The sequence below is a fragment of the Amblyomma mixtum genome, chromosome 3 (genome assembly GCF_055824585.1).
Source record: "Amblyomma mixtum isolate Tamu chromosome 3, ASM5582458v1, whole genome shotgun sequence".
Lineage (NCBI taxonomy): Eukaryota > Metazoa > Arthropoda > Arachnida > Ixodida > Ixodidae > Amblyomma > Amblyomma mixtum.
In genome coordinates this window covers 80,213,362-80,226,842 of record NC_143014.1, presented here as the reverse complement: position 1 = coordinate 80,226,842, position 13,481 = coordinate 80,213,362, and the positions used below count along the sequence as shown (strand labels likewise).

The following is a 13,481-nucleotide window of genomic DNA, read 5'->3' as shown; positions in this document are numbered from 1 at the left end:
TCTTGAATGAAGCATGGCAATAGTGTGGCAAATGATGTCGTTTGTGGCATTTTTGTAATATTTGATGGGCGAGTTTTGGGCAGCATTAATTGCAATAGAGGCCATGTTTGGCTTCGTCTGATTCCATTGGTTTATCTAATGGCAGAAGCTCCTAGTTAAACCGAACTGATTCATGCTAACATGATGAAATGAGTGTGATTTTTAGGCACGTTTAGCAACTATCACATGAGCGCCAGTGGTATTGGCACTTGTCTTTTCTATTTCCGCATTTTATCAACAAAAGAATGCCTTGGAGTACAGCTTTATGATGTGTTCTTGTGCAGCTTATTCTACAAAATGCAGCCATGATAAAAATTCAGTTCAGTGTCCCTTTGTGTCAGTGAATTTGACAATCTGAGTTTCCTTTTTCAGTTTCTTGTGCTTGTTTTATTATAAGAACCATGGGAAGCCTGCTTTGAACTTGTGTGCCTTTTATTTCAGCAAAGGCACCAGGCACGCATATTGTCTGCTCTCTTTGCTGATTTCTGTTGCTTGTGATAAGAGAAGACAGTGTATGCATCTGAGCATCATTAGGGTCTAGTACTGAAACTATGTATTTGATGCGCTGTAAAAGGACTTAGAAATTTTGTTATCCTTGGTGCCACAGATCTTGCAGCGGAGTGGTCCACAAACTCATGGGGCACAGGTAGATGCCACAACGGGTGCTGTGCTCTCCGATTCACTGGTGGAGGCCCTGGTGCCTGTGAACCCTGATGAGGTGATGGGCCAGAACCACAATGGCTTGGATGCAACAATCCCTGCTGGGGAAGTACTTGCTCAAGGCAGCTCAGTGGAACATGGTGATCCTGATGGCTTTGTAGCGCAAGAGGTCTTAGTCCAGGTGAGACTTGCCAAAAGGTCATATATAACATTTGAAAGTGTTGCCATAGGGCTACTTGCATGTTAAAGTTGCCTTTGCATTCAGGCTGCAAGTTTCAGATGACTTCCGGCCATATCATAAATTGCTGCTTGTGGACAAGGTGATCGTGGAATTCATAGGGTCACATGATAAGGCACTTTGCAAAGATGATCTGCGATTTAGTTCATCATGCGAATTCACCTTAATGGGCACCTTAAGAGATCTTAGGTGTAGCACTAACCTTTTGTTGTAAATTTATTCATGGATTTCAGTCAGGTTACCTTGTCAAGTGTGGCATATTCTTGGTTTTTTGTGACAGTATTCTCATGACTGCCCTCAGCGTTTCAGGATGCAAGGCAATAATTTTATTGAGCATTCAGGAAAGGGTAGAATTGTTGGTAATGCACCTCTTTTGTCAGCATGTGAGGAGCTCGAAGGAGCTCACAAGTAAGGAAATCTGTTGCTTTGAGAGAGATGCATGTGTAGTGACATTTGATTCTTCTCAGGTAGCTCGTGGTGTTGAAAGAGTAATGAGTAGCAGTAAAACGCATACAGTTGATCCCGAATATATAGAACCCGGATATATCGAATTATTGCCTATATCGAACAGATGTAGAATCCCCTTGGGAATCTCATGCAAAAGTATAGCAAATTTGTTTACGTTTATCGAACTCCTGTGCACCCTATATTTGATATATCGAACTACGTGCCATGCCGAGCCCCCGCAAGTGCGCTTCTCCCAGTATGCGCCACCCTGGAAGTGGGCTTCTTCCACTAGCGCGCGCTCCTGCAAATGGGCTTCTCCTAATAAGGGTTCACGCGGCGTGGCCTTGGACAGCTGCGCTCTTAGTCACGTGATGGGAACTTTGTGGGGGGTGTGAAAGGAAATGGGAATGGCCATAAGGAGCTGGGAAGAGGGAAACCGTGCTGGCCGCAGGCCCGCAGACGCCTAATTTCTGATGCTCACATCGTGGCTGACATCATCGATACCGAGGAAGCGGACCCGAGCAGTGACGAAGATTGTGCGAAGAGGCCCAGCCGCCATGCACTGCGGCTGAACTTGCATCCGCATTCAGCGTCATTCGTCGCTGTTGTGGCGCAATAGAGGGCACTGGACTTTCTCATTTGGATACTCTCAACAAGCTTGAGGACAGCTTAATGAACTGCATGGTGCAGAGGAAGAGGCAAGCAAAGCTCACTGACTTTTTTCTTGCGAAATAAAGCGCGCTGATCGTGGAGTTGTGCTTTCGTTTTTGTGGACTTAAGAGGAGTAAATCGGTAAGTTCCCACTTGCTACGATCCCGGGAAATTGTCCGAGATTTGCGCAATTTTAAAATAAGCGTCTAATAGGCATATTTTATATTTCGAATTATTGATATATCGAACTTTTTCGCGATCCCCTTCGAGTTCGATATATCCGGGATCGACTGTACTTAAATGGGTGCATCAAAACCTGACTTTTTTTTTTACATGGCCAAGCTTATGTTATATGTCCTGGCCAATGGCCAGCCATATTATTGTTGTGATTTATTTCTTCGGCTTATTTTTTGCAAGCTGTGATGTGTTAGATAAATAAGTATTAATTCTGTCTCATCTCACTTTTTCAGGAGTTTTGGAGATATTTTGAAGTAAGGCCTGCTCGGCATAAGAGCTTTCTTTAGAGTGTGCTTTCCTTCTCTTTTTATTCACAACAGCTTAGTTGCTTGGTTGGTAGCTTGTAAGTGCATAACAAATTCACTCATCACAAGTCGTCAACCACAAAATAGTAATTCACTAGGCTGATGGAATGTTGCCTAAAGCTCTGAGGCTTTTTTCTTCTTGACTTCTTTGAAAAGGAGCTCTTCTCTGCAGTTTAAAATTACTGGAGCAATTGTGCTTAAAATGTACCGTTGGGAACAAAAGCCTCTGGACCATGCATTTCGTGAACGAAGCAGATAGCTCTAGGTGCTGTTCACGAGCGATTGAACATGCATATCCAATTGACATTTTTAATTTCAACGAAAAAAAAATGAATAAAGTAACTGCACCCGGAAGAACATATACGAGCATACTTATTTAAAAAAAAAAAAAATTTCCTTTCTGCAAAGAAAATCTCCTAGCCAGCTTTTTGAACAGGCCGGTTTTCCCCAATTCGTGACACAAATTTTGGACCACTATAAAATAAAATCGTTTGCACCCAGCTAGCTGTCCAGATATTTTTCTCTCCAACTCCATGTAGCATAAAGATGCGATAGGTATGATTTTGTCTCCCAGGATCGGTGTCGAGTGAAAAAAAAAAAAAGGTAAACTTGACATATTTTGAAAAATGTTCAAAAAAAAGGAGGGGTGTATCTCCACAAATATGAAACCTAGAAACCTTAAACTTTGAGATATGATTATGTGTTTCTTTCGGTAATATTCACACTCATTTTGGAGTGCCTAGTAGGATTGCTTCATATCTGAAAATACATTTGATTGTGAGCAACACATGTGTGTTGCCAAATGTTGAGAATTGTTTTTAAAGAAGAGGCCATATTCAATTTAAGAGTGCACATTATTGGGCGAGTCGATCGTACATATTTAAGCAAGGGAAATGCGCAAAAAAAGACACGGACAAGAAGAGCACAAGGACGGGCGCATACTTTCGCCAATAATTGTATCGTTATATGCGGTTTATTTTAAATAAGGGCATTGGGAGAATAGATAAATCTATAGAATTTGATCATTGTAAGCGACATATCAATATGTCAGGTATCGTTATTTACCTGACATAACTATATTTACTGTATTTACCTTTTTTTTTTTTAACTCGACACCCATCCTGGGAGACAAAAATCATACCCATCGCCTCATTATGCTATATGTGGACTGTTGACAGAAAAATATCTGGACAGCTGGGTGCAAACATTTTCGTTTTATAGTGGTCCACAGCTTAGGTTTCGCGAATCGCAGAAAACCGGCCAATCCACAAAGTTGGCTTGGTTATTTTTCATCAGAAAGGGAAATTTTTTTTCTCAAAGTAAGCTCAGATGTTTTCTGGGTGCACTTTCATTATTATCTTTATTTTTTCATTAAAATTAATGATGGCAATTGGTCATGCATGTTCGATCTTTCTTGTACAGGCCCTCTGTCTTTAGCTGGCGGCTGGAGACCACACTTATGGAGGTGAAGGTCAAAATCCTGTTCTTTCACATCCAGAATTGTATTCTCCAGCCGGTGGCCAATAAGAGATCTGTCTGCTTTGTTTACAGATCACGTAGTCCAGAGACTTTTGTCCCCTGCAGTACCTGACTATTGATTATTTTGCCCGAAATTTTATTCACCGAAGAGAGGTTTAGAGCACAGATCATATGAAGCAGTATTACTAACGAAGTGGTAGTTTAAATCACTGGGTTACAGTTTTTCAGTGTCTGTTATCATGCCTTTGGCAGTAGCATCTATTTCCTTGTGCGCCAGGACAACTTGCAGCAATTACAAGGGACCTTGTTTGGTGGCCAAAGTGACCAAGTAGACCTCGGGCAGGCAACACAGGTGTTTTCACAAAATGGCTTCTTCTCCCAGACATTGCCGCAGCTGACATTGCAAGTGAGTGGTTATATTGCTGCTTGTACAGCTATGTGTTGCGTTCAGAAACTTGCAGAAACTTTTCATAAAGCATGTCTTAACCGCTGAAACAGGACCATATTAGTCTTTATTATTTTTTTTATCTTTGTCGTTGTCTTTTTTTGTAGTTGTAGCTCATTAATCTTTCACCTGAAATGCGATGATGTAGCTATATATTGCTCTTTTTTTGTAATACAGTTAAACGTCAATATAACGAAGGTGGTAAAATCAGCAGTTTACTTCGTAGTACTGAAATTTTGCTACATCGCTATTCGTCTTCTAGCATGCTAAGAATCGGCCAAAACATGCCACAGATAACTCACGGTAAAAACATCTATTTGCAATTAAAGCGGACCTTTACTTCTGCCCTTTCTTCACCAGCAGCAACAGTGTTACCCGCGTCTTGCTTATGTTGTAAGCTCGTGAGCCGCCTCAGTGTGTCTATCGCACCAACCACCTCATGGGTGACGGGAATGACGCACTCGTCTGAAAGGCCTTAGTCGGTCTGGTTGGTGCATGTTGATGGAAACCGATTGAACAGCGCTAACAAAGAGGACAGAAGAGAAGAGCACTCTTTCCATCAACTCGTCTTGAGTTCTGGTTTTGCTGTCATCGTCAGCCACCCCGAGCACACCGTCGACGCGACGGCGTGTTCTGCCGCTGCCATTGCAATGACCTCGTGGCAATCGGCGGCAGCCTCGCAGCGAACCACGCCGCCTGCCCCCTTTCCCCTCCCCTCCCCGCCTCTTACTTTCCTTTCTTACTCCATGTCGGCAAGAGTGAAGAGTGTCCTCCTATCACCAACAAATGAACTGTAAACAGGTCCACACCGTTCTCCAGTTTCGCGCCGTAAGCGCAAGTGTGTATCTTTTTGCACATACGCGCATCGTCTTGAGGGAGAAGTGCACAAAGGGCTTCACAGCTGACGGGTGTGCCAACGGCACTGATCATTCCAGTCCTTTTACGAAGCTTTCGGCATCTGTAAATGCTTTAAATGCGGTGCACTCCCTTTGAGCATAGGCAGCGCGTCGCATTCACCACCGATTCTGGGCGAGGTACCAAGCTGTGGGTTGGCCTGGCATGCTGCCAAAGCTGTGCAGACACTTGTGCCAGCCTCGCCCTTACTACCCCAGATGGCACAGCCAGCGGCGCGCTCACCACTACAATCGTCATCGTGTTTGCATCTGTCAATGCACTCTGTATGAGAAAGGCTGGCAGTGCCCATATTACGTATATGCTCCGGTGCGCGCTTTGGCACGCGCTCTGCTCAACTACTCACGCCTGCGGTACAATTTTAACGCGGTAGCGTTAAGGCTCCTGTTGCGCAGAAAATTCGGTGTCAGCGGCATCGTTGTTGTGAGCGATAAATAGAATGGCCCAGGAGGCTACCCTCAGGAGAAGAAGCAACCGAGGTGGGCCATCTAGGTTCCTGCCCACTGGTTTGTGAGCAAATACCACCGGGGCAGATGGCAGCTAAATAATGATTGATCGCGAGAGGGGGTTTTGGGAAGAGCAACTTGGGTCACACAAGCCCCACGGTGACAGCACCTGCCATCGCAGGGCAGCTGCGTATCACTTTGTCCATTGCAGGAGGAGTGATGTGAGGACTTCCAGGGACCTATGAATGTAAAGTTGAGAATGACAAATTCCATATATATGGGCAGTAACTCTTTAATGCTTTTGCATCATACCCTTATAGGGGCTGTGAAAGAGGCTCTCAATGATGTTGCGGAATGCCTAGGATGTTAAAGGACGCCGCTTCACAAATATCCTCCAGCAAGAATTCTTTTAATGCGTTTTGTGGCAGCTGAGTTATCTGTAGTTAAAATTTGAATTTCTGCGTTTTCGCACCTTTCTCTCTCCTCTCGTCACTTTTTCGCCCTGAAAAGTCAGCACTCCTCCGCTGGCTCCACCCACTCGGCCTCTCCACCGGCTGCCGACGCACGCAGGAGTACCCTGGGGGGGCGGAGCTTCCGGCCGCAGCCATAAAGACGTCACAAAGAGTTGGCATGGCGAACCAATGATATCCCTCTGCTGCTGACGTAACAAGTACTGCATGACGCTTTGCGCGCGGATTCGGCCAAGAGCCTGGCACCACTGGTCGCCCTGAGGTGTAGAAGCGCAAATTTTTAAAAATATATTGTAAATGATCGGCTTGCTTTTGCGGTCTAGTATGTGGCATGAATGCTCAGAGGCCTGTACTCTATATAATGCAAGCGCATTATAGCCAACCTCAAACACCCTTTTCAGAGACCCTTTAAGGCGGAGCTTAAGTGTCCCCTGCAGTTTTTTCTTCAGGCTCATTGCCAGCCAGCAATGAAATTTTGTTGCATTGAAAGTGCAGCCAAATTTAGTGCGTTATATTGAAGGTAAAAATACATGGTGTTCTGTGGATGCGAAGTTACGAAAACTGGAATACTTAATTACATCGAGGATATCATTAGTACATTGAAGTTCATCGAGGTTTAACTGTATATCATTTTGGCTCAAGTGTAATTAACAAATATTTCTAGCGGCAGGATGAAATGTATGTAATAAAGGGTCATTTAGAACAATGATTTTTGTGTCAAATACTAATTATGATTCTTGCTTCATCTTTTTGACTGCTTCAGGGTGACACTTTAGATGTGGGCACTTTGGCTAGCAGTTTTGTGACATCATCACTGGCAGTACCAACTGAGCTTCCTCCGGGTACATCTGAAAGTGACGAGTTGGTTGCAGAGCTCCCAGTGTCAAATGAAGATGCCAGTCCATCACTAGCACAGGAGTCAACACTGCAGCAGGCAGCGCAGGATGCTCTGCGAGGTGCACAGGTGGATGCTGGAGATGGTGAAAAACCTTTTGTGTAAGTTGGCTAGACTGGTGTTGCATCTTGTTGGTTTTTTAGAAGAGTGACAAGATTGAGCTCTCATTAAGACTGTAGTCTTCGGTATGTAATGAGGACCTGTAAGTTCTTTCCATGGTAATATTTTCTTCCTCCTTCTTTCTTTCTTCTGTTCTTTTTTTTTTTTTTGTAAGAACTGCAGTTTCTTGTTGGCAATCTCTCTGCCTGAGAGCAAGGAGACACAGGCCAACATCAGTGTTTATTTCTTACATCCTTGGGGGTCCCTGACCACTGAGGTAAATTCAAAAGGGGCCAAGAACGTCGAAGAGAGAAAGGAGAGAGGTCGGCGACACATCTCCGTCTCTTAAATAGCTGCCCATGGTTTTCCCCGGCAGGTTGGGATGTGGGGGATGAGTGGGAGGAGGGCGCACAATTCAAACTTATGGAACACAGACATGATAATGCACAGCTTACCAAAAAAAAGAAAGAGGAAAACAGCCTCAGGAACAGCACCTAATAGCTGTAGCAGTAAAAGAAAGCGAGAGTATTTCGTTATCAGTGCTCAATTTAGAATAAGAGCTAGTCACACAAGTTGAAGCCATTGTTTTTTCCACACATTGCTAAATTTCTCACAAGCAGAGCACACCTTTGTACACTTCAGCCGGCATAGCGGCTGATCAAACCTGTTCTAGCTCACAAGGATAATGAGTCTGATTAATTGCTTTTGAGTGAGGCAAGCACAAGTGTGCAAAAAAGCGGGACTGAACTGGGTGACATAGATGAAAAGCCAAGAGGTTTTGATGTGTAGGAGATATTATAAAGCTTTTTAAGCTTTGTAAAGAAAAGTGAGGAGCCACACATCACCACATTGCAGCTACTGTGCTCGAAACGAAAGTATGAGCAGTGTATGTATGGGCTGTTCAACTAAATAGTGTACGATATATTGTGCTGTCTCCTCTTCAATTATACAGCGTGAAACATAGAATTGAAAACCTCTCAGCTGCGACTGTGTGCCAATTACAATCTTAGTAATGTAGCGCATCATTACATTGCACTCAAACTTTTCTTGCGTTGTTTGCTAACCTAAGAGATTTGGAAACTAAAAGCTACGTGCTTCGGAGTGCTTCTAAATCAATGTTTTAATGTACCAAAGTGCTCCAGATTAAAAATTTTAGTGCTCCAGGCTGTTCCTAAATCGACGTTCCTCTGCTCCAAAGTGCTCTAAATTGAAAAATCTAGTGTTCCGAAAATTGCTCCAAATTGCATTTTACCAGTAGCAGCACTGAGAAGAAAAAAAGTTGAAGGCTTCCTCATTTTAAGAAGTGAATTTTATAAGTTCTTGGACAGAACTTTTTTGCAGTGTTGTCTGAAACCTTTTAACAGAATCATCTGTATTAAGTTGATAAGAGTTCTTGCATTGTTTTTTAGCTTAATGGCAGATACCTCAATTTCTGTGAAAATGGCCACATTGAGGGACTGAAAACGCCAAGTGCACAACTCTACACGACATTATCAAAAATCACCAAAAAATCACCAAATGGTCAATCATTTTAATTAGTTTCACAAATAAAAAAATTCAAAAATGCTTTTTTTATTTGGGAGAAATCATTTTTTAAAAAGTACTCACGTCTGCATAACGACCAGGCACCTACAGTGGGGCACCTACCACGACTTGAGTGATTTCACCATCCATTTCAGTTATTCTTAATCAATATGCTAGGCTGGTGTGCTTTTGGTATACAGGGCGTGCAATGTTATTCAGCACAGATTTGACCTAAATGCAGGATTGAAAAAGGAAGCCTGAACATGTTAAATAAATTAACATATTAATATTTGCATGTTTCTTGATTAAGGCATCTGCCTGACTAGGTAATTCAATTTCAGAAGCCCAGGTGCACAGCCAGTACAACGCTAATAACTTATTAGTATTGAAACAAATGGGACGACCTGTATGTGCACACCTCACCTCGTACTGAGGCCATATTAAAGTAAGGGCGAAATACTTGTACGGCGGTGGAATTTTTCTCCATATGAATACTCATGCTCAACTTACTTGTACTCAACGACACTCTCTCAGACATATTTTCATTTATGACATGAACAGCCCTGTATATTGCAGGGTCACTAAGATGCCGACTGCTTAGGAGGGTCATATTGCTTACTGTAGGAATGATTAGACGACCCAGGTTGCTACACTGGCGTGTGCCTTTTCAAACTCGAGTGGGAGTCAATGCCTCCTCTAATTGCCAGTGAATTAGTAGACATCATCTGCTAACCGAATGCCACCTAAGGACTGCATTTCACTCAGCTGTAGCAGACGCCACCATGTGATGGCAGCAGAGTAGGTTCTTGGTCACCACGTTGATGTGACCACTTTTTAAAAAATTATTTCTCCCCAACAACAAGAACTGCTATTTAATTTTTTTAATATGTGAAAGTGATTATAAGCTTGTGGGGGCTTGATGTCCCAAAGTGACACAGGCTATGAGGGACACCGTTGTGAAGGACTCTGGAAATTTCGACCCCCTGGGGTTCTTTAACGTTCACTGACATCGTACAGCACACGGATCTCTAGAATTTCGCCTCCATCGAAATTTGACCGCTGCGGCCATTTGACTATTTTTTTAATGTCACATGCTGTCGCCCACACGGAATTTTTGGTCCCTTAATGTGGCCATTTTTGCAGAAATTGAGATATTTGCAATTAAATGAGGCAGGTTGGGGCGCCATTTCATTGCCTTTGATCTCCAACTACTGACCTTGTGACTGCATCGTTACGCATATTTTGCTTTGAGCTGCACGTGCGCCATGGTGCCGTTCTGCAAAAGGGGTTGTTGGGGAGGTGTATGCGTCTGCTTATATTAGGAGTCAACTTTTTTTGGTGAGCAAGGGCTGCGATAGGGGGCAGCGGTGGGGGATCGACTTACTTATATTTAGAGTCGACTTTCACACTGCAGTACATGGTAATTTGAAATTCTGGGTAATTTATAGAATTTCTTTGGTCCCACAACTTCTCCCATATAAATTTTACGAGGTGATTCGAGGCAGCAGCTTGCACCGGCTCGGCTATTCCGAAGACCTGTGGTGCTCTGTGGGACCATACGGGTTTGACTGATAGTACAGGATTGTGCTGCTTATACAGTCGAACCCGGATATATCGAATTCGAAGGGGATCGGAAAATAGTTCGATATAGCGAAAATTCGATATACAGATATAGGCTAAAACTGCACTCCCGATCATAACAAATTGTGGCTTACCGTTTGGAACAGCCGCGAATCACATAGTATGGGCACGCAATGTGAAAGCGCTTTATTTCGCGGAAAAAAAAAAATCACTAATTTTGGGCTGCTTTTTCCCCTGGGAAACGAAGTTCAAAACACTGGCCTCGATCTTCTCGAGACTGTCCAGGTGCGAGAGCACAGTGCCTTCCATTTCGCCGCAACAGCGCCGAATCAGGCTAACGCTGACGCCAGTTCAGTGGCTGCGCACGGATGCGTTTCTTCGACAACACAGTTTCCCTCGTCGTCGCTGGAGTCGGCGTCTTGAACGCCAGCTACCGCTTGAACTTCGCTGTCAGCGTTAAAGTCCTCAACAGTCACTTCGGACGGAACGGCGCCGAGAAAATTGGACAAGTCGCGAAACGCGTCGTCCAATCACTCATCGTCATCTAAATCTTCCGGACATTTATCTCCGGCCCTTTCAAGGCCTGCCTTGCCAAAATAGTTGGCTACTGGGGCCTGCTTCACGTCGCGCGTTGAAACACAGGCACACACAAAAAAAAAACACGCGAGGCGCAGATGGAGCGATAAGAGCGAAGCCTATGCTGGCGGCAGTCAACCCGGCTGCGAAGGAACGACAGAGGGAAAAGAAAGAGCAGGGAGAAAGATCGGCGCTCTGGGCTTCGTTTTTTTTTTTTTTTTTTCTAAGCTCTCTCTTTTCCCCAGCCCCACGATGTGCCCACGAGCGACCGTTTTCTCTCTCTCTCTTTCCCCAAGAAGCGTGGCTTATACCCGTGCCACACGGACAGATTTAATGCCATTAAGTGCTTACTGCCTTAAGTTCTAATGGCATTCGTGTGGTGCCACACGCATAAATTTAATGGCATTAGCCTTACTGCCATTCGCGACCTACTGAGTTCGCCACAACTCATTCGCCCGTGCAATGTGTACTCTCGTTCCCATTCCACACGCAGAAAAACATGCAGCTTTGTTAGTAACAACTTCCTAACCAGTAGGAAATGGTTAATTCTTAACTTTCAGTCAGATGAGGCATCTATATATCGCATTTTCGTTGCAAAGAGCGCCATTTTAATCAGCCTTATTTTCAGGTACTCTCGACTTATGTGCTGACATGTGAGTTTATGGCTACTTTTTCGACTTGTAAAGCAGGAACAGCCATATTTTCTGGAAAATCGTTTTCACATTACATTTGAACAACATTCCCGATATATTGTGCTCATTAGGAATGTTTATATTCAGATAAAACTTTTGACCACCTTGCAAGCGTTATCGTCATCGCCACTTTCGATAATGGCATTAAATGTGCACGTGTAGCACCAACTCCGAAAATAATGTCATTAACAAACTTAAGGCCTTAAGCATTTACTGCCATTTCTTGTGCGCGTGTGGCACGGGTATTAGAACCGTCGCCGCGTGTCTCCATGCCGCGCTCTCTCTCTTCGCTGAGCTCCAATGACCTTGACGGAGCACATGCCGGCGGTACAGGAGGAGGGGGAAAGCTCGCGCCGGTGGGGCGCAAAAACGGGGAACAAAAAAAAAAAAAAAAGGTCCCTGCGCCTGCTGACTGACTGCGGAAATGTTCTCCGCTGAGGAGGCTGAGGACCGGACAGGAATGTATTTTGGGGAAAGCGCACCTTCCAGGGGCGCGGCGCGGCGTGGCGCGGCGTTCGATATATCCGATGTCCGGCGAAAATGGAATTCGATATACAACGCAACTGTCCTATACTTTTACATAGTATTTTCAAGGGGGTAATCTTTGTGTTCGATATAGCCAATAATTCGAAATATGCGGGTTCGATATATCCGGGTTCGACTGTATTGCGCTCGTGAGCCTGCATTAAGAAGTGCAATGCCTAATCAGACTCTTCAATGCTTCAAGCACCATTGTACGGACAGTGGCAGCACTCCAACTTACATTGCATGGCACACTGATGTCGCACCGGCCAAAGTGAGCCGTGACCTTCTGCACTGCCATTCGGCAGCATTGGTGTTAGGTGCACTCTGACCTCATCGTTGCCGACCCAATGCAGTTTCTATTTCATGCACCCCATGCGTGACACCAAACTCATTGATACTAAATACACCACACCAGCCCCGTATTGTTGATGAATTGCTCGTGCTCTCTTCTCATCTCTCTTTTCCAACTGACCACTACTTCTGTTAAAAACTATGCCATGTATGCTCCTTTAAGCTGCGCTGCTCCGATAACCTGGTGTAGTGTCTTATCTTGGCTGCTGCCCTCGTGCACACGAAGAACATCGCAATATAAAAGTGCTGGTGAACAGCAAAGACCCTTGCCAATCACTTTAGCAGACAAGGGAAGGGAAATGGGAGGCTCGTTTGACAAACATATGAAGCAAGCCAACAGCCACCGAAACCAGTGTGCATAGGGGAATGTTTGTGAAACGAACCCCTCCATTTCCCTTTCCTTGTCTGCTAAATAGCTTAACGAGGGTCTCAATTCTGGCAGTCTTGATGCCATAAGTAGCATAAGAGGGTTCCCGCACAGCTTCCTCCCTCACCGTTTGATGACGTTTCACATCGTACTCGTGGTAATACAGGACGAACTATATCCACTGTTGTGGACAAGGGTGGCGCTGGTGAAGACTCTCAGGGTTCAGTTATACGCGAACATAAATATCCCTGAAAGCAAAACATTGGACAGCCGTCGCCATAGCTCAGTTGGTAGAGCACTGTACGCGAAATTTGGAGGTCGTGGTTTCGGATGCTACAGGTGGCATAGTTCTTTTTCTTCTGCTTTAAAATTGTCTGTAAGTGACAGATTAAGCACAGTATTCCAATGATCAACACCACAAAATAAAAAAATAAAAACATTCCCCCTTGCACCTCGGTTTTGATGGCTGTTGACTTAGTTGATGTTTGCCAGTCACCGAGTTAATAGAGAGAGTGAAAAAAATGAAAATTAGTTTTGAAGAA

General features: G+C 44.3%; 1 protein-coding gene across 7 annotated transcripts in view; it reads left to right on the top strand.

Annotated features, from left to right (window-relative positions):
* The window catches only part of LOC149350752 (uncharacterized), a 70,019-nt gene that overhangs the window by 36,954 nt on the left and 19,584 nt on the right, over nt 1-13,481 (top strand). For 5 of the 7 annotated variants that reach the window (XM_089579884.1, XM_089579886.1, XM_089579880.1 and 2 more), the window contains exons 15-18: nt 647-880; nt 2,506-2,526; nt 4,334-4,462; nt 7,093-7,325. In XM_089579884.1, coding sequence (XP_089436010.1) covers nt 647-880; nt 2,506-2,526; nt 4,334-4,462; nt 7,093-7,325 — 617 coding nt within the window. The remainder of the gene's footprint in view (nt 1-646; nt 881-2,505; nt 2,527-4,333; nt 4,463-7,092; nt 7,326-13,481) is intronic. The other 2 variants (XM_089579887.1, XM_089579885.1) reach the window with 1 other exon arrangement.